Genomic DNA, 25,786 nt, shown 5'->3' with positions numbered 1-25,786 from the left:
ACTTGAAGATTTGTTAAAGATCTGGATTCAGGGATCTCAGGTGGGGCCCAAGGTCCTGCTTTTCTAGCAAAATCCTAGCAGTGCTCATGCTGCTGGTCCAAGGGTCCCAGGCAGATGGCTTTCTGTATCTCTTAAAAAGCTTTCAAAGATGAAAACTTTACAACCTTTTCTGGCACTGTTTTTGACAAATTTTCACTCAGACTATGAAAAAATGTTTTTCATTATGGTAAGCTAATTTAAGACTAATTTCAATTTTAGTTCTCTCTTTTTATAAGATTACTTTTTAAAACTAAAGGGCACAAGAAATAACTATTTGTAAAGGCTGTTACATTCGGATAGGTGGCTTTAGCTAGAAGTTCAACTTTATGTTTGTGCTCAGTACACTCAACTATCAAGTCTGTTTTCTTGAATCATTATCAATCTCTTTCTGCCCAGGCCTTCTTATGGGGTTGACAATGCCACAGAATGCCTTGTCTAATGATCAGACTTCATTATTCCTAGACAGCCTACCTGCAAATCAGGAGGTCTTGACTCCAAGGAATTCTTCTCTAGAGAAAGAGCCAACGTTGAATGAGAGAGGCTCTTTTTTTCTTTTTTTTTAAGACAAATCTGGAAACAATCCCAGATTATGCATCAGCCCCATTAATTTAGACCTCAGCTGGGAAAACTCTAGAGAATAAAAACTTCATTTATTTATAATGTAGGGGTTCATTATTTTTTTTTCCTGGAAAACATCTGTTTTTAGTTTTTCCCAGCACATATTAGATAAAAGCCTGAAAGCAGCGTCTATGGATTCAGGTTTTAGTTACATGGTTGGAGCTGTTGTTATAAATCTAGCAGTGGTCACTTTATAACAATAATTATAACAGACCTATTTTCAGGGCTATGTGTCAGGCACTATGCAAAGCACTTAATAACCATTATCTTAACCTTACACAAAAATAAGATGAATACTAGCATTAACTCTATTTTATTTTATTTTATTTATTTATTTTTTAAATTTTAAACAATTTTTTATTACACAAAAGTTGTCACATAATTGGATTATTTCTCTACTTTGTACATAATTATTCTTACTCTCCACAGAAAGGCTGCTTCTTAACTTTTCATCTGGTGATGGCAAACACTAAAATCCTGACTTTAACAGAATAGTAGTAAAAATGCCTCAATGATTTAAGTTGAAAGCAGTACATTGGTACATGGCTCTTGTACTCAGTTATCGGGAATGTACAAATGTCTTTTTATTCAAAAATACAAAATAAATTATCTGTAGGCATGGACAATGACAACAGTAACCCATTATATGTTGTCAACTGAAACCAGTAACTGATGGTTATAGTGATTTTCTTAAACTAGCATTAACTCTATTTTAAAGATGAAAACTTTGTGAAGTTTAGCAAGGTTAAATAACTTGCCCCAGGTCATAAAATAGTAAATGATAGAGGTAAGAAATGATGAATCCAGAAAGTAAACCCAGTACTTTCTAACTCCAAACTTTATACTCTTAATTTCTCAACTCTTTTTTTTTTTTTTCTCTCTGGCTAAGGAGGCAACTTCATATACGACAAAATCTATCACTGATACTTTTAAATGAAATAATCCATTTGTTTATTGTTTTGGCATCTAATAGATGATGATTCTAAAATATTTATTTATGCAATTCTGGAAAGTAGTATTCCTCCTAAGCAAGTATCCCTTGTATTTTCACTATATGTATTTTTCCTCCTAGTCTGCCAGATGATGGTAATAACAGTAATACAGTACCATCATGCTTGGATTATTTACTTGTTAGTATGAGGAGTTGCTATAAGCGAGTGAACCAAATGATTTAATATCTATTCCCTTCCCTTGAAGAAACTTTAATAAGGTGCATTTGTCTGAGGGAGAGAGAGAAAGAGAGACACAGAGAGAGAGACTCAGAGGGAAGGAGGGAAAGATTTTTTTTTTTTAAACACTTTTGCAAGAACAAATTAAATGGTGGTAAAATTCCATAATGATGGTATCCAATGGGCCAACCACATTCTTTTCTCAGAGTTATTGGAGGGACTTGAAAATCTCTTGGTCAGAGAGCTGTTTTTTCTTCTTAAACTAGTGAGATTTAGGTCATAGAATGAGAACTCTATTAGGGAGTGTTTAGCAATGCTCTAGAGAAATGATGAATTAAGGCCCAAGAAGAATTTCCCTAGCCGAGACCTGGCCTCTGCCGACACCAGGGCCTTTCTCTTTGAGAGTTCCTTGAAGTTTTATCCAGCCCATCATACCCTAAATGGGAGGTTTATGAAATTTAAATGTTTAAAGTCATTCTGCTAATTGAAGTTCCAGAAGTAAGACTGGCTCTGTGAGGTTTGATGCAGATGTGTGGCTCAATTTTTATAATGGTTCCTCTCTATAAAGCTTTAAAGGAATAAAAGAGGAGATTACGTGCTTACTAAATTGATCCATGCCAGTGATTACTCTTAAAACTTCATCTCCCATGCTCATTCTCAAACCAGATTAATCATGCAATCAGCTTTCTTCTACCATATGGAGTCATCTATTTATCTATACATGCACACATATACATACATATATTTTATATATGTAAAATGAATGAGTATGATTCCAATATCTTTCCAAAGTGAGCCTTAACTTCTGGCCCTAATTGTGGAAGTTTTCTGACAGGTTTGGGCATGGAAAACTGAATCACAGGATATTATGTAGCTTTTAGATCACTCAAAGTAGGCAGTTTCAATTACACAATTATAGTATATTAACTATTAGTATGAGTTTCTGGATTAGGAACTTTTGCTCTAATAAAGAGTGGCTTAAAGTCTACAACTACGTTTTTCTTCATAGTACCAGGTTCTTAACAATCGAAGATAAATGAACCGCCCTTGCTTTCAGTGCAAGTGAGGGGAAAAAAATACACATACACACACCCTGGGGGAAGAAAAAGCAGCAAGACTAAGTTCTCCTTAGTAGTTCAATTGAGAGGGGAGAGGCTTGTCTGGCGGTTTGTGGGAGTGAATCTAATTATCAGTCTCTTACTTTCATTAATAGGTTGAAGCAAGTTAACTTCTTCGGGGAGGAAGAAGTAGACATTATGTCTGTATTCTGAGACTATATTATCATCATTTAAGCATCATTTTCACAAAACGTTTTTTTCTTAATACGTCCTTTGTGAGGTTGGGCAGGTGGACAGGAAGAATATCAACTATGAGAAAGGCAAAAATCACTTGTAAAACATGGTATACTTATAGATGGGAAGACCGAGCATTCTGGAAAACTGGAGAGTACACTTTAATAAATTTGAATCTACATCTGTGTGGTTTAATTAGCTAGATGGAGCCTCAGTGAAAAATTTCACTGTCGTCCATTGTAATACATTCCTGTAATCCTAGTTCATTTCTCCTTTCTCCCCAGTGGACTGTGAGTAAAAAGTCCTCTTGGATATAGTCTATATGTTTCCTGACCAATATTTTTGTTTTCTTAGTCTCACTAGCCAAAAATCTGATGATGACTATGAAGATTATGCTTCTAACAAAACATGGGTCTTGACTCCAAAAGTTCCTGAAGGTGATGTCACTGTCATCTTAAATAATCTCCTGGAAGGATATGACAATAAACTTCGGCCTGATATAGGAGGTATGTTAAAGTAATTTGTGATATAGTAGAGATAGAAACGAACGTGCCTACCACACTAGAAGAAAACATTAGTATGTTTCAATAACCAGAAATACTTAAATGATCATTATATGCTGTAAAAATAAAGTATGTATAAGTAGCATTCAGGCATAGGGGTGGGAGGGGCCTTGATAAATGCAAAATGAGGAAAGAGCATTGATAATCTTCAAATGAGGCATGAGAGCTGGAAATTCAAATTCTCCTAGATATCTTAGACAAAGGCTGTAGAAGGAATATGACAACTTCTTTATGAAGTAACATCAAAAATAAACAAGTAAATAATGGTAAAGAAAGGATATATTAGTTACCTACTGCTGTGTCACAAACCGTCGCAAATCTCAGTGACATATAATAATAAGCATTTATTTAGCCCTTTGCCAGGTGCAGTCTAATCTAAATTAAGCCAGGTTGGAGCTGCTCATTTAAGAAAGCTGTATTCTCATTCTACTCCTGGGGCCAGGAGACTAGCTAGGATTATCCTTCTCATGAAAATAACAAAGACCAAGACAGAAAGTAGAGGCTCAAACATAAGGTTTAATGTTTGGGATTAGAACAGCGTACTCACTTGTCCATGTAGTATTAGCCAGCACAAGTTAGATGGTCAAGCCCGAAGTTCAGAGGCAGTGAAGTAGCCTCACTGGAGTGAAAGCAGAGGCGTAGATGTAGGGACTAGTGAAGAATTCAGTCCAACATAGAAAATTACAGCATGGCACTTTCAGGGAGAGTGGATAAAGATGAGAAAAATGTACTTGTTGAATTGAAGCGCAGAATGATATTACGGATCCTTGTTCATTAAATCTTAAATGAAAATGGAGCACATCCATTTGGTCATGGATGTAATACTACATGATTTTTAATACCATTCCTCTTTGACTAATAGGTGTGTATTGGGTTTCCATATGGTTTCCTCATATTATTTGATGAGTCACACAATTGAGTAAGTCATTGAGGAAGATTGATTTTGGGTTGGCTGAGGTGTATGAGGACAAAGTGGTCATGAAAGGAATCAACAGAGGGCAATGTTTCAAAAACAATTCATAATATTTGTTGCTCTTCATGTCTGTTTCATGTTTCTAAAGCATATTTTTTCTAGATCACTAAGTAGTTATTTTTTCTACATGGGTCAAGTCAGGTTACCATGCCCAAATAGATTCCAGGGCTTAAAGATATATCTGAGATATCTGAGAGAAGGCTGAAGAAAATTTGAGCAGCGTTTTCTTATTTGCTTATTTTAATACACAATTTTAAAGGATAATCAGTTTCAAACTCTAATATGCTTAGTTACTGCATTTACATGCTTAAAAGGAGATTTTTTGGGAAAACAAATAGTTATTTAAATGTAGTGAATTAGTTACTGACACCAAATTAATTGTGAATAAATCACTTATAATGTAGCAAAATAAATTTATTTCTAGAATAACACTAGAACATTAAAATGTTGTGCTTCACCACATGCACATATCTATCATTTTCTTTACAGTGAAACCAACATTAATTCACACAGACATGTACGTGAATAGCATCGGTCCAGTGAATGCTATCAATATGGTAAGTTTCTAATTGTCTGTTTTGTTAACATATTAGAGAGGAGATGTGGCATCATAAAAATAGCAAAGAGTATGCTGACAAAAATATTCATAAGGGAGAGACAATGTTTCAGATTTTTTTTTCTCTATTGTAATATAAAGATATTTTTTATAATTTGTTATGAGAACTAAGTGTGATCATATGTATATAAACTATTTTTTGTAAAAATGATATACTTTTAAAATTCAACAATCATTGCTTACTTGGTAAGTATAGCTTACTAGAAAATAAAATACAGTACTCCACTAATTTTTAGAATTTGATGGTATGGAGAAGGCATAGTTTGCTTCAAACTGGAATTATTTATCAGAAGAAATAGTGAATTAGATGTAACAATAAATATAGCTTTGTTCTCTCTGAATCTGAAAATAAGAAACTAGGTTGGAGTCTAGAATAAAGTAGAACATACTATAACATAACATAACATTAACAAACATAACATAGTCATAGTATGATTTTGAAATAGTGTTTACCAAGCTAGCAGTAAGGACACTCTGTTGAGTCAGGGAGATGAGAAACTCTAAGTGTTCTCATTTGGGGTGATAAGAAAAAGTCTACCACCACCTGCATACACCATGCAAGTAAACCATTAAAGAAATACCAACACAGGTCTTCCTTATAACTAAAATTTTCAGTATATTTAGCATTCTAATGCAAATTATAAATATTTAAGAAAAAGCTATATGGATAGTTTATTTAATTAGAACTTTTAATTTCAGGAATATTAGTTCCCAGAACTGCTATCCCAGGACCACATTTTATGAAATGCTGGTTCAATGAACCTTAAAGCTTTTATTTTTGTGTGTATGTGTATTTTTTTTCTTCTTGCCAAAATGTAGATCAGAAGCTATTTAATTACTTTACCTACTGGCACATCACTAACTAGTTGACAAAGAATTTCATAAAATAGGTTCCCTTCTTACTGTTCGTAGACTACAAATATGGAACTAAGTGGTGAACAAAGTGATAAGGCTTAACGCTAGTGGAAATGTAGTTAGTTACAATACGATAACACAGCAGGAGGTGCAAAGAAATAGCACAGAACAATGCAAATGAGGCAAAGGAAGAAGATTCTGGTCTGATCCTGACAGGCTGTTTTTTGGATGTGTATTATGTGTAATATGGATGATTCTCATTGCCCAGCTCTCAGATTCTAAGTACACTGAATTTTTCTTCAATTTTCTCATTTATAGACATCATTAAAATCAAGTTATAAAATAATGTTAAATAATATCTAAATATGACAAACCAGAACTTGAGTGTTCTGACTCCAGATCTGTGGTCTGAATTCACATGACACTTTACTTCTCTTTGATTGAAGTCAATCACTTGCCACTTTAGTGATATATATTTGAGGGTAATCATTATAAAGTCATTGCTCATCACAGCACTTTGTGAATGTGCTTTGTGATGTGGTTAATACAGTAGTAAAGACTATTTTTTAATTGGTTCATTTCCTCTTATTTGGAGAAAAGGACAACTATAATAGTAACAAATTTTGAGAAGTTACCTTACATTTGGTGTTTGCTATCTGCCAGACACCGCACAAACCACTTGATGTGCGTTCCCCTTTTCCATCTTCACACTACCTAACAAAACAGGTGTTGTTTTTTTTTTTTATATTTATTTGTCAGAGGGAGAGAGAGAGAGAACTCAAGCAGGGGGAGCAGCAGACAGAGGGAGAAGCAGACTCTCTGCTGAGCAGGGAGCCTGATGCAGGACCCGATCCAAGGACCCTGGGATCATGACCTGAGCCAAAGGCAGTTGCTTAACTAACTGAGCCACCCATGCATCCCAACAAGACAGGTTCTTAAAGATCCCAATTTTATTATGAGGCAACTGAGCCTCCCGAGCTCCAGTTTAAGATTGTTTTGAATAGTATGGACTTCCTTCACTCTTTAGCAGTGAATTCTGAACCTGGGTGATTGTTTTCCTAGAGACATATGTGGCAATGTCTGGAGATATTTTTAGCTGTCACAATATGCAGGGGCTTGGGGGGGGGTGCTGTGGTGTTTGTGTTACTGGCATCTAGTGGGTAGAGGATAAGAATGCTACTAAGCATTCTGAAGTACACAACACAGCCCCCACAACAAAGAATGAGCTGGCCCAAATTAACATGAGAAACTGCTCGAGACCCAGAATGCAAATGATCATATCACAACTATGATCTTTTGCTGGAATTCATCTAAACAGATCTATTTTTTCATAAAAATATCAATTTGTCTAGAAAAGATGGGTGTGTTTCCTTAGCAAAGCTTTTGCTTTCTTTTGGATTATTCAAAACTAAAGTAGCTTTGCTTTGTATTGGCAGTGAGAATACAAATGATAAATATAAACAAATGATCTACAATTCTGTGTTAAAAATGTTCTATTTCACCTTTTTTTTTTAAAAAAAAAACAAAACAGGAATATACAATTGATATATTTTTTGCACAAACATGGTATGACAGACGTCTGAAATTTAACAGCACCATTAAAGTCCTCCGATTGAATAGCAACATGGTAGGGAAAATCTGGATTCCAGACACTTTCTTCAGAAACTCCAAAAAGGCTGATGCACACTGGATAACCACCCCTAATAGGATGCTGAGAATTTGGAATGATGGTCGAGTGCTCTACACCTTAAGGTATGCTTTTGAAAAAAGAAAGGAGTAATCTCTGGGAATAAAACAAAGATCAACTACACTCTCTTAAAACAAGAGGAATGAAAGAAATTTCAAACCTACATCAGGGTGGGCATGTGTGATCAAAATAGTATGTGATAGTACAAAATTTGCTTTTCTTTCTCTTATCAATGAGCTTTTTCAAATCATAGGTAGAGCTTTACTTTCTGTGACTGATGTGAGAACTCTGTTTTCTTGCAGGGACATGAAATTCCCCTTACCTTTATAAGGTTACCTGATTTTTGCACCGGTCTTGGCTTTTGCCTGTGTGTTCTGCTACTTTAAAATAACGAAACGAAAACACAGACAGTTATCCTTGGGACCACTAGTTGTTATGCTTGGAAATGTCTCTGTTTCCAAGGAAACCATTGCTAAAGGAGAAATTTTGGTGTGGAGGTCTCCTGGTACCTCCTTCTCTTTTAGCTGTGCAATAGCAAGTATGATGAGTTCTATCTCCCAGCACTCACTCTGCATTATATTGATAGGCTATTTGACTTAATTTACTGGCTATTTTGGAAATAGACTTCTTTAGGGATAATTTGAAGGAGCTTTCTTTTATTTTATGAACTTAAATGATAAGTAACAGTTGGGATATTTTCTACTTAAATTACTGTAAGCCATTATCTTAGCACTTAATACCTACATGCATTTAAAATATTTTGATGTTGAGGTTTTTCATGGGTGATAGTATATTATTAAACAACATAATAGATTAGTACATAGACTTAAGAACCAGACAAATCTGGCTTTGGTTCTTAGACCTGTATCTTACTATCTATATGAATTAGGGCAACTCCTCAGAATTTGTATGTAGAGGACTTAGGGGCAGCTATCTTGTTGCAGGGGTCTTGGTGCTAGAAGATGTATCTCAAAGTTTTATTAGTAAGTTTGATGTTTTTACTTGGTTACATCTTTATTTAAAGAAATTAGGTAGGAATTGATGGAGATTATTGGAAAAGAGGTACCCACCACCCCCATGGTTCATGCCCCCATCCAAGACAGTCGGAGCAAACTCTTTTCATTTCTTTAATTTCTATAAAAATAAAATAAAATAGAGATAATGATTCTTATTATTATAAGGACTAAGTGGGCCAATATGTAAAATGCTTCACATGCAGCCTGATATATAGTAAGCACAACAGATATTAAAATTATTTATATATATTTTCAGTAAAAATTACGGATAATATGATTTTTCTAGGTCTTAGGATCCTGGAACTTCTAGCTTCAACATGATTCCTTTTAAAAACTCTTGGGGCATATACTTTATTTCTTATATAACACTTGGCGTGCAAAATAAAATACTTTAAAGTGGCTCAAAAACCTATATCAGAGTTATGTCAGTAACTAGGAAAAATGGCCATAATTACAAAAGAAATTCATGGCATACAGTTTGTATTCATCATGGGTTTCATTAAATGTGAGAGATAAGGTGATGACTGAAATTAGAATCTAGTGGAAATCAAAGTTTGATAAATTAGAGTCCGTCTTGCTTTTGAAATATTAAGTCATTCACACTATCCCAAGTCCCTTGATTGTTCTCATAACCACACGCATTTTTTCACTTCTGTTAATTTGTAGAATCTCTATACAATATTTAATTATGGAAACCACCTCAAAAATGCCACTCATGAGATTCCAAGTTTGAATGAGTTGTGAACTACAGAGAGAGATGATTTTATTCTTGTTGCTAATCTATAACAAGTTATGAATATTTGTGTGTGCAGAGATAACATATGTATCTGTCTTTACAATCTCTCTAAATTATTTTCAATTTAATAATTCCAGTTTAATTTGAGAATAATAATAAAATATCAAATTTAATTATAATTTCACTTATGAATGAAACTAACCTTTTCTTTGGAAGGGCATGTAATTATTGAGTGACAATGATTAAAACCTTAGGCTTTGGAGACAAATAATCTTGGGTTCAAATCTCAACTGTGCTGCTAGCTTTGTGACTTTGGACAAGTTCAAGTACAATAAAGCCATAATAACACTTACTAAATTAGAGAACAATTTACCATACCCAGTGCCACATAGACCAATAAAGGCTCAGTATTATTATTTATGTTTAAGATCAGTAATTGTCCTATTATACTGTAGAAAAATGAAATCTCTCCAATTAAAAATTATGCTGAATTGTAAAATCTTTTAAAATAAATGTTTATAATTTTTTTTACTTCAAGATTAATACCTGTAAGATATATAGTTAACAAATAAGAAATCTTAAAAATCATCAGCCCATCACCATTACAATTTTAGAATATAGTTATACTTCTCCAAAGATGGTCAAAACATCTGGAACTCCATTAAATTTCTCCCTCATAGAGTCCCAGCCCGTACTGAAATCCAGAAAATCTCTATCTTTAATAAGCACCCGGATGCAAACTAATTGAGATTCACTGGCAAGTATTTTTCTAATATGTCTGTGTATGTGTATTTAACATTTCTTGTTTACCATTAAATATTCTTCTACTCTATAACATCCTATTTATGGCTTCATAGTGTTCCATTATCAGAATGCATAATACTCCATTGTGAAATACAAGTATTTTAAAAGTCACATATAGTAATTTAAATCTAACAGCTAACAAGTACTTACAAACAGAAGGTTCTGCTTTAATTAGCAGGTAACAGCTGAGAATTTATCAGCATTCATTTACATGCAAACAGTAAATGAGCTTAAGTTCTTAAAACTGTTCTGTTAAATATACTCAACAAACAATCTCATGTGTGCAATTAATTTGCCACAAAAATTATCTGATCATAAATTTTGGAAAAAATGGAGTTGCTGGCAATGAAATCCTATTGATTGGTCTGTGAAAATGGTCTACATTAAGTCTTGAGTAATTTTCTCCTGGACTTGGTGGGTTTCTTCAGGGAGAATCACCTTGTATTATCGATAATAATATGAGATGTATTCTCGAGGAACAAAGATGAAGAATAGTCATTAAAAATTGTACTAATGTATATTCTTAAAACTGTCTAAATGATTTCTATTTAGGTTTCATATCTTTCTATTTAGGTTGACAATTGATGCAGAGTGCCAATTGCAGTTACACAATTTTCCGATGGATGAGCATTCCTGCCCCTTGGAGTTCTCCAGCTGTAAGTAATCTCATTCTGTATTATGTATTCTGTATCCTCTCTCACCAACAGTTTTCTAATTGCAATGCCAACTAATTGGGAGACTCCTAGAGAATGCAGAATCAAGCAATTTTGTTGACTTTGAAGATCTTGACAGTTACTTTCATCATAATACCAGTTTATTCCTATTAGAGTGATTCCTGCAAAAAGGATCTATTTTATCAGAAATTACAAGTAGGCTTCACTGGTGTATAAAATTTTAATAAATATGCAGTGGCTGCCTGAAGACATTTTTCAAGAAGGATTATAAAGCCAGGCCTGGCCACAATGGAAAGGTATAATGGTGGATTTTACATCCTTATTCCCTGCCCCTATCCCTCCCTGTTCCTCCCACCCCCACCCCCCACTACTCCCATAGGCACAGGAGAAGAGAGTAGCAAAATATTTGCTACTTATTTTCTCCCTTATGCATCAGGAGGTACATAGATTCAACAGTGTCATTTGCTTATTTCAATTTCAGTAATACCTGTTAAAGATAGCAAAATTGAAATTTACCTTCTCCATCTGGAGTTCAAGCGATATCTAGAACTAGTTATTTACCAGTGAGTAAAAGACTAATTTTTGGTGTCTTATGGGTCTAGTTCAAATCCCCACTCCATCACTGTGGACTTGAACGAATTACTAAATCTTGCAGTGAGTCCACATTCTCAGGTGCCCAATGGAGATTATGAGACCTGCCTCACCACGATATTGCTTTGTTAATGTAATATATGTAAAATGCTTGGTATGCTACCTCACACACAATAAGATTCATCAGAAAGCTCTATTAATTTTATTATTATTATTATTATCAGATAATAGACTACATACCAAGATGATCCATGATGATTCTGAAACAAATTAAGCTTTAGTAACCTTTGTAGATATTTCCTGCTTGAACCAAAATCAAGCTTCAGTTTCCCCCAGATGTTTGCCTGAGTTATTTGTTCAACACTCATTTTGGTTTCTCACCTCTTCCTTATTTTTGGTCTGCCAACTAGGCATACTAGGCAGAATGAAAAACTGATTATAAGTTTTAAGTTTATATTTCTATAAATAGAATTTCTCAGGCAGGGAGTGACAGAGACTCATAAGAGCCAACTAAGTCATAATAACTATATTTAAAAAAAAATCAATGATGAGAGAAACAATCATCTGTTCATCATTACATCAATTCCAGAATGAACTTGAAGAAAAATATCACTGTATATCATATGTATTTACAAAAGTTCCCATTATACATCTTATTTCATATGTTTTACTTTATCCAAGAATGGAATATTTTTAAGTAAAATCTTCCCCACGTGTTAGGAGATTAGACTTCATTTCTTTTAATTTCCAACTGGGTCTACTCCTTTTCTGAGTCAGCTAAAATTTAAGAACTGGTGATTTCTGTGTCTTTAGGTCACTGATGGACAACTGTCTTCTGAACCCAAACACAACTTAATGTTACTTATTGCTCTCAAAAAAGTTAAATCACCTACGTGTTCTCCATAGGAAATTTCCTAACATCATCATTCTTTTTCTCAGTTTTCAGCACATTCTGCCCCCCTTCCTCTGCTCCATGCCAATATGGGGATCATGCTTTCTTTTTCTTTCACCTTAGTCAATAAAAACATAATACACAACTACTTGGACCAAAAGAAAAGAAAAGGAAGACACATAGGGATTTTATTCCAAGTAGTCAATCAGCCTCCATAATTAAGACTTAGGTTTATATAGCATTATTAATAGATAAATAGTTTAGATGATGTCTAGTTTTGTTTACCTATTTATCTATTTTTACTTGAGTTTATTTTATTTTTTTTAAGATTTTATTTTAAGTAATCTCTACTCCCAACATGGGGCTTGAATTTACAATTGCAAGATCAAGAGTCACTGAGCCAGCCTGGCACCCATACTTGAGTTTATTCTACAATTAACTTAATAATGTTTATCCATTCAACAAATATATATTGACCATCAGTTTCATGAAATAAGTACTACCCTGATCCCCATAAAGAAACAAATAATTTAGGAAAAAAAATGAAGAAACTTTTCTAGGGTATTATGGCCAGCAAATGGTACTGATAACCACTACATTGTCAGTACAATACTTCTTAAAAGACGACTTTCTGTTCTCTTGGCTGAACATGATTGACTTCTTCAGAATCTATATAGTACTCATTGGTATCTTCCCCTGGGCATTTCTACTTTACTAGTTTTAATTGTACTAAGTAGAATTTCTACATATATTAAAATGAAGTCCCAACAAATTGAGAGAGAGAGAATAATGTAAGTAGTTGAGGTTATTTTTCCCAGTCACCTTCCACTCCAAGGGCATGCCCTGGAGAGGCATTTGAGTCTGCTCCTCTCCTATTCTTTTCTGTTTCTGCATGACTTTCAATACCTTGCCCTGTTAACTCTCCTTCATCATGAAATAATCCCTGTGTGTATGTACTATTGCTTATATATTGGCTACTTTTTATATCTTACCCTAGACAATGTAAAGTATGAATATAGTATACATGAAACCATGTATAGTATACCTTCTATGCAAATTAAGTGACTTTCAAGTAATTTTGACCTCATAGTTTTTTAAATTCCTGTTGGGAGAAAATGTCATTGTATTTATTTCTTCTGTTGTGAGATTCTTTAGTTCAGGATCTTCTTCTAATTTATAAGTCAGTCTCTCTCACACCTACCTCAGTGTCTTGTTCATAGAAGGTGGTTGCTACATACGTTCACTTATAAATAATTTTAAATGTGTGCTTTCCCGTCTAATGGCAGATGGCTATCCACGTGAAGAAATTGTCTACCAATGGAAGCGTAGTTCTGTTGAAGTGGGTGACACAAGATCTTGGAGGCTTTATCAATTTTCATTTGTTGGACTAAGAAATACCACTGAAGTAGTGAAGACGACTTCTGGTAAGATGCACTTGGAATTTTAAGTGACCCCTTCCAGGGTTAAAATTCTGGGATATATATAATTCAGAAGGCTTTTCAATACTTGTCTACAAATGATATGAAGAAAATTAAATGAAGTGTTTTAATTTACCAGAGAAAATTATAATTGGTATTTTAGCATAATAAATATAAATGGATTCTATCATTTTGAAGCAAAATGGATTAAAATTGGACTAGTAAATTGTGTAATTTCTTTAAGCAAAAATGAGTAGCAATTATTTTAAAAGCAAAATATTTATGAGGTTTAGGTGTAATGTTTCTTTTAGGAAACAGGTTTCATGGTATATTGAAATAGCATTTAAAGTAATCACACAAGGAACATTAACTTTCTACAAATGCAGAAATGTGATCATATTGGATATGGACTGATTCAGCATTCAGTAATTTAATATTTTGAATTGCTACATCATGGATATGGGACAGGCCTGGTTTTAAATCCCAAATCTATCAGTTACCACCTATAGATTTTGAGAAAATTACTGTATTTCTCAGGGATCAACTCTCCCAGATATCTGATGTGGACAAAAAGACCTGTATCACAGGTATACTATGTGTGTGAAGGGGAAAATAAAAGGAAAATGCTTAGAATGATATCTGGCACTTAGCATTCAATAAATAGTAGCTTTTACTAATATTATTTATAATTCTCAGATGTGTATGGGACCTAATGTGCTCAGGACTTCAGATTTCTTAGAAGCTAATTTTTTTTTTAAGATTTTATTTATTTGAGAGAGAGAGAGAGCATAAGAGGGGGGAGGGTCAGAGGGAGAAGTAGACTTCCTGCTGAGCAGGGAGCCCAATGCGATGTGGGACTTGATCCTGGGACTCCAGGATCATGACCTAAGCCAAAGGCAGTGACTTAACCAGCTGAGCCATGCAGGTGCCCAAGAAGCTAAAAATTTTTATTTTTATATCAAATATCATGATTTTTAATGGTATTAATTGAATTGATTTAAAAACCCATGTGGTGTTATTTAAACATATTTCCAGACCTGATCTGTCTCATGGGTGGCTAGTATAAACCCTCTGCAAAACCCTCCAGCTATTCCTTTTAAAATTATGTGAATCTAATTATGTCCCTGTTTCAAATATAAACATTGTGTTCTCAGCTTAATATCAAGACACGTATTTTGATAATGTATTTCTCTGAGTTGAGCTGTTTTCTGTTGACTTATTTGCAGCATACCTGATTTTTTTTTTTCTTTCCTGAAATTCATAGGACCTATTTTTGTGTTGACTGATTTGGAATAGGGCCTTGGTCTACTATACATAGAGAAGCAAATTAAGGATCTACACAAAAATATAAATTTAAGATTATATCTTCATAACCATCATCCTCCAATTCAGAGCTATCTGGTCCTAACACTTGTTACCAACAGTGTTTGCAGATTTCTCAACTCTCTTAATTTGCAAAAAGAATATAAAAGAAGGTCAAAGAAATGCTTGAGTATATTTTTGAAAAGTGGCCTTCTGTTCCCTTATTCGCTGCAAATCCTGAACATCAAGTACTAGAACAGTCTTTTATTTGGTCCCCAAAAAAGATTCAGGATTGCCTTAGAACTGGTTTTCCATCTGTGAAAAGAGGAACATGTGTAAAAATAATCTCTAAGTCTGCATGCTTCCAGAAAGAGAAATTGGGCATTAAATTGTGTTGTATATTCCTATTTCTGTAATTATTCCAGCACCCTAAAACAGAACCCAAAAATCGATGACTACCAGGTCTTTTTAGTCATTTGAGCCCAGAGGGGCAATAAAATCAAATGGCGGTGAGGGATGGGTAGGCTTTATATCACAGGGCCTAATATCATTCCCTCTGCAATCTAGAGTATTTACTGTCTATTAAGAGATATTTCCAGAAGAAAATGATCTACTTATTTAAGGCATGGCAAGAAAAATTACCAAGGTGTCATGAAGTTATTAATCTTCCTGAGGAAATCAAAGCAAAACTTCATTGATATCAGATTTAATATTGAGGAGCATCATTTAATTGATTGCATCAACTCTTTGTGAATTTTAAATATGGTGGTTAGCCTCCCTGTTGGTCGTCTTATCCACTTCCGGCTTTTGCTGGTTTGTATTTTGTGTGCAGTACCATTTTAATTGCATCTGTGAAGAGAAAGGACTGAACGGAAACTTAACACCAGTGCTAAGAGGCAGCCTGATTCTTGTGATAGTTGATTTTGTAATGACTGGAAGTTTCTGCATGAACATTTGTTTGATTTCTGATGCCATCTTACCTTCAAAGCAGAGCTCCATAACTAGTTACTACCTACTAGGAAGTTATTAAGAAAACTTTCTTGGGAAATTATTAGAAGATCAAATTTATACTCCTTTTAAATCTTAACCTTATTACAATGTGATTTTTCTCCTAGACTTACAGTAAATGTATATCCTTTTAAAAAGCCTTGGTCAATACTGAGTGAGAATATTGCCTAAAATCTGACCTAGCTTACTGCAGGGATTTCTAAACTTCATTCACTTAAGCCCACCTCTCCTGACTTTGTTATATCCAGGTGGTGACTCTACTGCTGGTTCCTTATATTAGGACCATAATTGGAAAAGCAGAAGCATCTGACACAATAAAAGTTGATACAAAAATATAATGAAAAGCAAACAAATGTTCTTAAATTTTAAGTGCATATATGTGTGCTCTGCAGATTAAGTATATTGGAAAAGAGAGAAAGAAAGGTATTAGAGAAATGGGAAAGTGCAGCTGGTACCAGAGCAAAACAATTCACTGATGTAAACAGAAGAGTAGAATGACCATTACACAGGAAAGAATCTTCTCACCATGTAAATCAGTGCTATCTGACAATCTTTGCATCCACCACCTGAACCATCTTGTTTACCACCAGTCCTATCTGTGTCATATTTGAGAAAAATATTACCTTGGTGGTACATTGATAAGACTTGAAGAACACCTTTAGTTCATAGTCAATATATCAAAGCGGATTCTGGATCCATGATTTCTCCTCCAAACCATCATGTCTTTATAATTGCTCTGCATCTGGGAAGAGCACCATTGTTGTCCCAGTGAGCCAGGCATGAACACTCAGAGTCATGTCTCTACCTCCCACCTCTAATGAATCACAAAGGCATTTATGCCTCTGAAGCATCTTGTGTAACTGTCCTCTTTTCACTTGCCATCGCCACTGTCCTAGTTCAGGATTTTGTCTGTTCTCATCTGGACTGTGTTGGTAGCCTATTAAGTTTATGTCCCTGCTGTCAGTCTCTCCCTTCCACAGTCTGTCTTTTACACATTAATCATAAAATCTAGCACTTACTGAGCACTAACTACACACACTGTAGCTAACCTTTTATCTAAACAACCTACTTGAATTCTCATAACCGTGGTCCTATTTACTACACATCAATACCCAAGATGTCGTTGTGGATGAGGAAACAGACTTCTAGAGGCTCATTTACTGCAGGACTGTAAGTTCACATAGCTTGCTCCTAGACTCATGCTCTTAATTATTACACTATTTTATTCCCATTGTGGCCCAGTGGGTCTTCTGGACACACAACTTTCACCATGTTTCAAGAATTTAGTAGGTCAGTTAGCACAAGCTATTGTTCCTAATATGCAAGCACCTGACCTCAGGAACTTTCTAGCTTTGTTTTCCATAATTTCCTATCTGATGACAGAACTAATCCATCTATGTTTTCCTGAATATAATAAGCCAATCCTATAAACAAACCGAATCTTAGTCTTTTTCTTTTGAATGGCTTCTCAACTCATCCCTACCTTCTTTATGTCTTTAAGGCTTAAAAAGCACAGCACTTCTTCAATGAGGCCTTTACTTACCTTACCACCAAAACAATTTGGAGCAATTTTTAAATTACATGTCCTCTTGGAGTCAGACAGCTCAAGTTTGAATATTGGCTTGTATTATTATTTAATATATCTAAGCTCAATGTCACCAGTGTTGCAGGGTTGCTCTGAGGATTAAGTAAGATACTCCATTAAAAATGCTTAAAATTTTGCCTGGAACATAGAAAGGACTCTGTAATTGGAAGGCATTATTATTAATACTTATTATCATCATTATTTCATTAACTCTTCCTCAGAGCATTTTCACCCACCTTATAAAAACATAATTTCTGCCTTGTGTTGCTTAGGCATTTTTTATTTCTGCCCCCTCATTCCAATAAATCACAAATTTCACAACAGAAACCTTGTTTTAATCATATTTGTATCCATGATATTAGGACGGTGGCTTGCTTAGAGTTGTTGATTAGTAGCAATTGTAGAATTGATTGCTTGTGACAATTATATTGATAAAACTGTAAAATTTCTCTCAATAAGCAATGCAGAATTCTATTACGTATACTCCCATTACTCATTTTTTACTCCCAAGTAGAAGACTTTGTTCTTTCTGATCATGTTGCCATTGCCAGTTCACCAAATTATCTACATGATCTTTAGTATCAAGCAGAACTTTGTTCCTTCATGTTCTCATCCTGAAATGTGGGCTAGAAAAGTGGGCAAATAAGTTTCGTCGGAGAACCTATGATCCAAATGCCATCATCCTGAATCAAAAAGAATATATCACATTCTTCCTTGTCAGAATACCTTTAAAGCTTCCATATTTTCTTTAGGAGTGCAAACATCAGTGTTTCATGAAATAACCCCATAAGTTTTTGGTAAACCCATGAACATTAAATATTATTTACTTTCTTTTTGTCTTTAACTCACCTTTTAGGCTAGGATTCCATGTGCTAGTTATTTTTTCCTGATTTCTATTATAAGAAATACACAAATATTAAAATAAAAAGCCCACATACCACTAAATTTACCTTACTTTCCAATAGTACGGGCAGACTGCAATTTTAGAAATACTAGCTCTGTGGATAAAGTTCATGTTCATTGCTTGATTTCTAAAATATTTATAATCTACCCTATATCTTTAAACCTTGCCCACGGTTCTCCCACGGTACCCTTAACCCCCCTGGGGTTTTCTGGGTAGGTTGTACTTACTTCATGTCTTTGTATCCTATATTCCTTATTTGGTACCAAGCTCAACTCCAACCTTCTCTACGTATATCAGTGTACATGTACTGGTCAAATAACTCTCCAAACAGAAAAAAGAAATAGATCCTACCTTCCAGACTGTGTTTTAATTTAGATGTCTTTGGCAAACCAGGGAGACACTTTAAAACTTTACTCATCATGGAGGTAAACTATTTTAAGGGAAAGAAAAAGGAAAATAATTAAAAAAAAAGATACAAGTTAACAGTAATTTTTTTTCACCGAAGAAGTTGAAATAAAAAATATTAAGAAACCTAGGTGTGAGGAGACAAATAAACAACTGTGCATTCATCCCACAGTCTCCTGTGACTTGGAAGTCAAAGTAAGTTGTGAGCTCATTTTCGTCAATAATAAACTTTCAAACTACTTAAAGCAATGCAATGTCTTAAATCAGTGGAAGACTTCACAATAATTGATTTTTATCTTATTTTTAAGCTTCAATTTAGAAAAAAAAAAATAAGTTTGGTTTCAAGAGAAGAAAATGTATGAATAACAAAGGGAGCTGGGCCAGGAGTAGCCATGAGGAAGTCATTTGCCTTCTCTGGGATGAAAGTTCCTTGTTTATAAAATGAATGCACTTGACTAGATGCTTCTTTGAAGTCCTCGTTTTTAGACCTATCTAGAACCTCTGATGTAACCACAGTTATACTATGGATGTCCTAATGTAGGAGCAACTTTCTTTATAAATTAATGTTTTCCTTCATCAAGTTTTCAGTATGTTTTCAAAGCAAGTCAAATGCAAAAACAAACTCCTTTAGATTTTTAATTTAGAAGGAGTGACAGTCCCACCCATATATTTGTTTTTAGTGATATATGGTGTTATATATAATGTTAACCCAAGATTTTATGTGTTACTTTCTTTCAGTTGTGATATTAGATTATTTATATATTACATTTAAAAATCCCACATCAGTTTTTTAAATTCCAAGGTTGCTCTGACTTTACCTAGTGGGGAGATAGGGCTTGAGAGACACAGAGAGGTTGCATAGAGAAGTCATATGAAATCTAAGGAAAATTGTTTGGCTTCAAGGTGACACGCTTTGTTTCTGCTTATATTCCATTGGCAAGAATGTTGTATGTTCCCGTGGAGATAAAATGAGCCTGGGAAATGTAGCTCAGTTGTGTGCTAGGAAGGGACAGTGGGTTTTATGGCTTTTTAGGGTCTCAACATGCATGATCTCATTTTATTTTTCACAACAAGCCTCTGAGAAATACATTCTTTTGCTATTTGACAGATGAAGCAACTTAAGTTTAGAGGGGCTAAGTAATTTGTTCAAGGATAGTCAATAAAGTAGAGTTAATTATCCAGATACCAAAATTTTTTTTAAAGATTTTGTTTACTTATATATTTGACAGAGAGAGACACAGTGAGAGAGGGAACACAAGCAGGGAGGAGAGGGAGAAGCAGGCTTCCCGCCGAGCAGGGAGCCCGATGTGGGGCTCGATCATAGGACGCTGGGATCATGACCTGAACCGAAGGCAGTTGCTTAACAACTGAGCCACTCAGGCACCCCCAGATACCAAATTTATACCCTATTGCTTCCCATAAACATATTAGGTAAAGAAATAAATTGAATAAAAGAAAAAGTTAATTCTTAAGCTTGATAATAGGTAATATTACACAAGGCAATGAAGTAATACCACTTAATATAACCCTATACATACATCAATAAAATGTTAGTCTGTAGGAATAGCAATTATATTCATATATAACAATAACAAGTGAGAATTTATCAGTGATATCCCTTTCCTTTTTTTTTTTTTTAAAGATTTTTATTTATTTATTTGACAGAGACATTATTTGACAGAGACAGAGAGAGGGAACATGAGCAGGGGGAGAGGGAGAGGGAGAAGCAGGTTTCCTGCAGAGCAGGGAGCCTGCCGCGGGGCTTGATCCCAGGACTCTGGGGACCCTGGGTTCATGACCTGAGCCAAAGGCAGATGCTTAACGACTGAGCCACTCAGGCGCCCCTCTCTTTCCTTTTCCAAAAACATACTTATTGCCTATGAGATAATACTATTCACTTGCTAAGTGGACCTATTGGTCACCATCCAAATATGGCCTTAATTAAGAAACTGTCAGATCCAGTTCATGTGTATAAATTTGTTCCTCACACAAAACTGATCAGAAAGAAAACCTAATAAAAGGTTTGCATGACTATTATTTACAGTAATTTTGGAGATTAATACCTTATTTTGACAGTCTATGAAAACCAACTAGGTCAAGATGTTAATTTTTATCCAAGTCTTTGGTGTTTCCTAATTCAATTGAAAATCCTATTTTGCTATATTTAAAAGACACATTCATCCGTGTGACTGATATGACTAATGGAGCTTCTATCAAGCTGCTGCCCCAAATAAATGTAAAACATTAAATAATTTTTAAAAAAATAAAAATGTGAGATAATAGAGACTGAGTTGACAGACATCATGCTCTACACACAAACTCATTGACAGTTCCTTTCACTCTGATGCAACTGAATAATTTCTTCACCTTATTTTTGCATTTTCAGAAAATAATGCTATTCGGTGTGGCAGATACGCAAATTTAAGCTTGTCAGAGACTGAAAAGGGAAGCAAACAGCAATGAGAAGGATTTTTTTTTTTATTAACTTTCTTTTTTTTTTTTTTCAAAAGGAAGTTATTATGAAGGTCACAGCACATTGCAGTGCATAACAGTCCAGAAAAGAAATTTGCTGGGCATACAAGCTGGGGAGAATTTGTTTACCATTCTCACCTGTATCTCATATAATCTAACTCATTTAGAAAAAAGCAAGAACAGCTAGTATTACTAATCCATTCCTGAAGGGCAGAAAAGCCCAAGGAAACGAGAATTGACAAATATGTTAAACATGACTTAGTTAGTTTTTGTTCACTTTTATATATGGATATCTCCATAACTGCTGCTTAAGAAATTGACAGTGCTTCTCATTAGCATATGAGTCACATCATAAATGTTTAATTTTTCATATTTGTCTTCCAGTTTGTCTACCCCTGAATTAACTTCCCCTTGCTATGCATTATTTCTCAGAATAATGACAAAAAGAAATACTAAAAAATAGCATTTTCTTAAAATTACAGTTCTCCAATCCCCATCACAAACCTAATTGTGTTTGTCCGTAAATGCTTCTCTGTCAGCTCTGTAAGAACACTGAAGTACAATAAATAAGTGACATTGCTGAGAAGATGAAAGCTTCAGCTGAGACAACTAAGTTTACTGGAATAGTTTCCAAACATGATTTCTGGTATGCTTATTGAACATAAGCATTTTCCAGGTAAGATGATGTACAACCAGGCACCACTTCACTAAGTGGTGAAGAGCTATGTAATATAAAAGTGTGTAATTCATGAGCTGTGTAATAGCTCCTTGTTAAAGAGACAATGTAATCATGGATATGAATTATTACCACCTAATGATTACAGTTTCTGAGTTGGTGATTTCTTGTTACCAGTCTCCGTGACTGAGAGTGAAAATAGACTGAGAGAAAAATAAAATTTTAGGGCTAACTCTTGAAGATCAAGCCCAATTTTAATTTTACTTATAGGGAATTTCTCTGAAGAGGTAAAATCAGTGGTTGTAACTTAGTAGCCAGTTGTCCAACCTCAGCGTAGAGCATGGGTCATTAGACATGGATGAGTTTAATTTTATTTTAGTCAACATTGTACAATTGAAAATTTCCATATGAAAATCTTAAACATCTTTACATCTTAAACATCTGGGTCTTCATTCGTATTTGAAAATCATTGGATAGAACTGAATTATGACATTTCTGAATAGGTGAGGCACATAATCTCCAATTTACCAAAGTTCCTACCACTTCCTGTTGTATTTTTGTGGTTGTATGTCTTTCTTTGTGAATTACTGTTTCCTTATTTTTGAAAAACTAAGCGTATCCATATCTTTGAGGAAAACTGGGGCAAATGAAAGATAATCCCCAAATGAGAGCACATATGTATGTGTGGAAATGAATACTTTTTTTTTTTTTTTTTTTTTTTTACTTTTTTATAGGCAAAAAGAAATATGTGAAAACTATCACTCAGCTAAGGTTTGCTTGAAAATAGTGAGTTGCAGGGAAGTGCCAGAACCTGGCCAACCTACGTTTCACTTGCTTTTTTACATTCTACAACTGGGTTTATTTGTCATAAATATCTAGCCTATGCAGGGCCAATCGATTTTAAGTTTACTCAGTTTATCCCTATGATCTACTTTCATGGAAGATGGATTTTCAATAAACATAAAATGGTGAAGTTATATATGCAGACATTTGTGCATCTAGTCTTGTTTGTATTTGTCCTTTTTAGCTCACATCTAAGCAGTCAAAAGCTTGGTTGCAATTTTCCTGCACATTACTGATTAGTAGTCTTGCATAGCCAATTGACAGTTTTTCCTGTCCTGTTGTACTTTTCTGAAGATTGATACAATTATTGCTCTGCAATAAAGCTCTGTCTTTATTTTCTTTGATGAGGTGAGACAACTGGATATAGAGCAAAAACTGATTGCTACTTAAGAGTTGCCTTTGTGGTTATGCTACCATATAGTTGAATGAACTTGAGCAAGTCATATTTTGATTTGACCCTTGATTTCTTTGTCTCAAAAAAAAAAAAATCAGACTGGATTGAATTTGAAGCTCCTTTCACCTCTAAAATGCTGTGCTATATTTCCTGATACCTGGCAGCTTTGTTATAAAGCAATCTTCTGGTGGGCAGTTAGGTTTCCTATGTCCCCACAAGTTCCTAATAGAAACTTCCTCAGGTTTTCTTATTCTGTAAAATTTAGAAATTAACAGATCTATTTTATCTGTCATGTATAGAGAACTTCGGTGGTGACTCTGGGGGCAAGAGGCCCAGAGTGTTGCCATAGAGATGGTTGGTTAATTAGTTAAGGTCTGAAAAAATGAATTTGGCATGGGAAAAATAGGCCCATGGTGGGTGTGAGGAATGAGGGTGGATGCTAACTGCATTTATACTGAATGAGAAATTAGGAGAGGGCAAAGATAGGACAGTGGCTTTGACATGGCTTTCAGAGAGGAGGAAGAACAGACACTTTGTATCCTCAAACAGAAAGAACACTTGTAATCAAGAGTGCATAGTATGACCTCAATTTATTATTTTATTTTTAATAGCTTAATTATATAAATTTGGCTGATGGATAGTCTTGAGAATTGGAAGTCCATTAAAATAGTACTGATCTACCACCTCTACAATAATAATATGATATACTAGCATTTGTAAGCTCTTTATATAAGAATCATCTCATTCACTTTTCACAGTATTTCTATAGTGCGATATTCATTTTCCAGGTAAGATGATGTACAACCAGTCTTGTAGGAAAGTATCTAGAGAAGGTAAAGGCCTTGTCCAAGATCATAGAGTAAGTCACTAAACAGACACTCATAGGTCCTGACAACGCTCATTTTCTAATACAGTGGTGACTCAAATATCAGGGCTGTTTCTGAATTTGTGTTTGCAGAAAGACTTGCTCCTGGCCATATTTCTTTATCTACTATGTAATTTGTTTTCTCTTTATTGTGATGGCATCTGTCTACCTTGCTGTCTAGCTATCTATCCAGCTATCCTCTGTCTATCTAAAGCTAGTTGCATACTAGCATGGCAGAATCCGACTTTATTAGTTTAAGCTAGATGCTATGCTATGGTAGCAAAGAGCCCTTAAGTATCAGTGACTTAAAACTCAATAAAAATTATATTGCATTCCATGGCATGCTATTCTCATGGCTGAGGGAGAAATAGTAGAAGAATAAAATGATCCTTAAAGTTTCTGCTCTGATAGGCATTAAGTCATTTGGCTCACATTCCTTTTGCCAAAGCAAAGTCACATAGAGAAGCCTGTTGCCCATGGGGTGGGATGCATGCTTCTCTTACACAAAGGGCCACTGGGCTAAAGGCCTTTGTAGGGATGGACTTGGTAGGAAAAGATACAATATTTGGAACTGCAAAATCATAATCAAAATTTACCATTAGTATAATCCTTTACGGTGTACATGGCCCATCTGCCTGGCCAAGTAAAGAGGTGTAGCTTGAGATACCAGGTCAGGAAAAAACACCACTAGCAAGGGAAAGGAATGACTTACTCTCAAAGAAAACAGAAACCAGTCATTAAAATGTCTCTGAGTCTGAGATTTATTCTCTTCAAAAGAGACTGTTTTGGGTCAAGCTTGCTTCTTTGTCAATGACCTATAGCCATGATTTCCTATTTATGTAAAATTGGCTTCAGAAGGAGCAGATGAAAAGACAGAATATTAACATGAAAATGATTGTAGGGTGATAGGAACTGTCACATTTTATAAACATGGGCAAGATTTTCCCTGATACACTTCTGGGACAGCTTTATTAATTACATTGAAAAACAAGTCTGTAAATATTGGTCCCGTACTAAATTAAATTTTACAGATATTAGATAGTGTAACTTCTAAGAAACAATAAACCAACATCATCCTCTTGTCACTAGGAGGAAGTAATTGAACATGATTTAGTAAAGGCCACAAAATAACGAAAGGTTAGGCTGTCTTGATTGCTGTTACTTTTTCATGAGAAAAAAATGGTCTCTAATAGTCTTGTGTAAGAAAAGAGTATAAATAGTTTCAAGTAAAATTTAAATCCTTTCTTTTATTTAATCTTAACAATTAGCTATAATTTTAACCCTTTCCTCTATGAAACATTCTTAAAATTAATTCTGTCCCTCTATGTTATAGGTGAAGTACGTGAAGTATACTGCTACTAATAATTTCAAACATTTTTGCACGGCTAG

At 34.6% G+C, this 25,786-nt stretch overlaps 1 protein-coding gene across 5 annotated transcripts in view; it reads left to right on the top strand.

Moving 5' to 3' along the window:
• GABRG2 (gamma-aminobutyric acid type A receptor subunit gamma2) overlaps positions 1–25,786 on the top strand; it is a 102,744-nt gene that overhangs the window by 24,887 nt on the left and 52,071 nt on the right. For 4 of the 5 annotated variants that reach the window (XM_045901784.2, XM_045901788.2, XM_045901786.2 and 1 more), the window contains exons 2-6: positions 3,473–3,624; positions 5,144–5,211; positions 7,657–7,877; positions 10,942–11,024; positions 13,812–13,949. In XM_045901784.2, coding sequence (XP_045757740.1) covers positions 3,473–3,624; positions 5,144–5,211; positions 7,657–7,877; positions 10,942–11,024; positions 13,812–13,949 — 662 coding nt within the window. The remainder of the gene's footprint in view (positions 1–3,472; positions 3,625–5,143; positions 5,212–7,656; positions 7,878–10,941; positions 11,025–13,811; positions 13,950–25,786) is intronic. The other variant, XM_045901791.2, reaches the window with a different exon arrangement.

Source organism: Mirounga angustirostris, unplaced genomic scaffold (assembly GCF_029215605.1).
Source record: "Mirounga angustirostris isolate CCGP_5_RB_7025 unplaced genomic scaffold, mMirAng1.0.hap1 SCAF_7, whole genome shotgun sequence".
In the NCBI taxonomy this organism is placed as follows: domain Eukaryota; kingdom Metazoa; phylum Chordata; class Mammalia; order Carnivora; family Phocidae; genus Mirounga; species Mirounga angustirostris.
The sequence above is the reverse complement of the archived record's forward strand: the minus strand, read 5'-3'. Positions and strand labels throughout refer to the sequence as shown.